The sequence below is a fragment of the Drosophila pseudoobscura genome, chromosome X (assembly GCF_009870125.1).
Source record: "Drosophila pseudoobscura strain MV-25-SWS-2005 chromosome X, UCI_Dpse_MV25, whole genome shotgun sequence".
In the NCBI taxonomy this organism is placed as follows: Eukaryota; Metazoa; Arthropoda; class Insecta; order Diptera; family Drosophilidae; genus Drosophila; species Drosophila pseudoobscura.
The window spans coordinates 56,741,991-56,743,157 of record NC_046683.1 but is presented as its reverse complement, the minus strand read 5'-3'; the positions used below and the strand labels follow the sequence as shown (position 1 = coordinate 56,743,157).

At 44.5% G+C, this 1,167-nt stretch overlaps 1 protein-coding gene across 1 annotated transcript; it reads left to right on the top strand.

Annotated features, from left to right (window-relative positions):
* Window positions 1-524: 524 nt before the first annotated feature.
* LOC117184846 (uncharacterized) lies at window positions 525-1,167 on the top strand. Its single transcript, XM_033383876.1, has 2 exons — window positions 525-751; window positions 816-1,167. The coding sequence occupies exons 1-2, from the start codon at window positions 604-606 to the stop codon at window positions 1,025-1,027; spliced, it is 360 nt and encodes a 119-aa protein (XP_033239767.1). The 5' UTR covers window positions 525-603; the 3' UTR covers window positions 1,028-1,167.

Below are 1,167 nucleotides of genomic sequence, written 5' to 3'. Positions count from 1 at the left end.
TTGGTATTGCATATCCCTAGAATACAGGTTTCTTCTGCACGCTATATCTCTGCAATACGGCAGCCGATCGGGGTGCGGTATGTCTTTTCACGATCGGGCGAGTCCTGCCAATCGATTGCAATCGGAAAAAAGGACATCCATTTTTTCACGATTTTCGCAAAAAATCATGATGGTTACATCATTAAATTTTCAAAAAATCGGCCTCATTTTCAAAGTCGAGATTCTGATGCCGAACGAGAGGCTGGATCCTCCCGATCCTGGGAGAGTAGGTCTTTCACCGATCTGACCCTAGTTGCCTGAGATATAGCCCTCCTAGGAGTTGGTATTGCATATCAATAGAATACAGGTTTCTTCTGCACGCTATATCTCTGCAATACGGCAGCCGATCGGGGTGCGCATGTCTTTTCGTGACCAGGTGAGTCCTACCAATCGACTGCCAAGCTGCCTGCCAATTATCAAGTTGAAATCAAGGCAGCATTTTCAAAGACTTCGCAAGCCGTACCAGTATATTTAAATAAAAATGAGTGACATACTTTCACTGACAATATAACTTTAACTTATTCATCGAATTCTATTGCCTGCCACCAACCATACAGTATAGAGATGTGCCAGGTTATGCACCAAAAATGTCGCAAAGGAGCTTTCTGGATCTGCGGCTCAAGCATTCGGTTAAAGCCGCGTCATCATGAGACAGCCAGGACGCCCATTCGTATGCCGCCGTATCAAACGCTGAGCATTAGCTTCGGGCCGCGTAAGTGAATCAGTATATATGTAAGTAATGGTGGACATATTTTAAAATATATCTTCCTTCACAGAGGACTATGTACCCTACGCTTTGCTACAAACCGAGTCCTACTTGATTTCCCCCCGCCAGACGGAGCACTATCCAAGCATTACCGACGAGCATTCGAGACAGACCGAGGCCTATCCCAGCCAGACATCGCAGCAGGACAAAAGCTCACCCCTTGCAAGGACTTTGGCATGGCAACCAAGGCAGGAACTGCGCGGACTACTAGACTTTATATAGATCTCGTTGATGTTAGTTTTAAGGATATAAATGTTTTCCACTTTTTTATCTATTCATACTAGGTTAAGTTATGATGAATAAACCTATCCTTGCTGTATCCTGTATGGGGGAATCTATTCCGATTAAAAAAGTCGTGTCAC

Coding starts and splice junctions, on each gene's coding strand:
- LOC117184846 (XM_033383876.1), top strand. CDS start 604: ATGTGCCAGGTTATGCACCAAAAATGTCGCAAAGGAGCTTTCTGGATC. Junction 752..815: donor GAGCATTAGCTTCGGGCCGC/GTAAGTGAATCA, acceptor CTTCCTTCACAG/AGGACTATGTACCCTACGCT.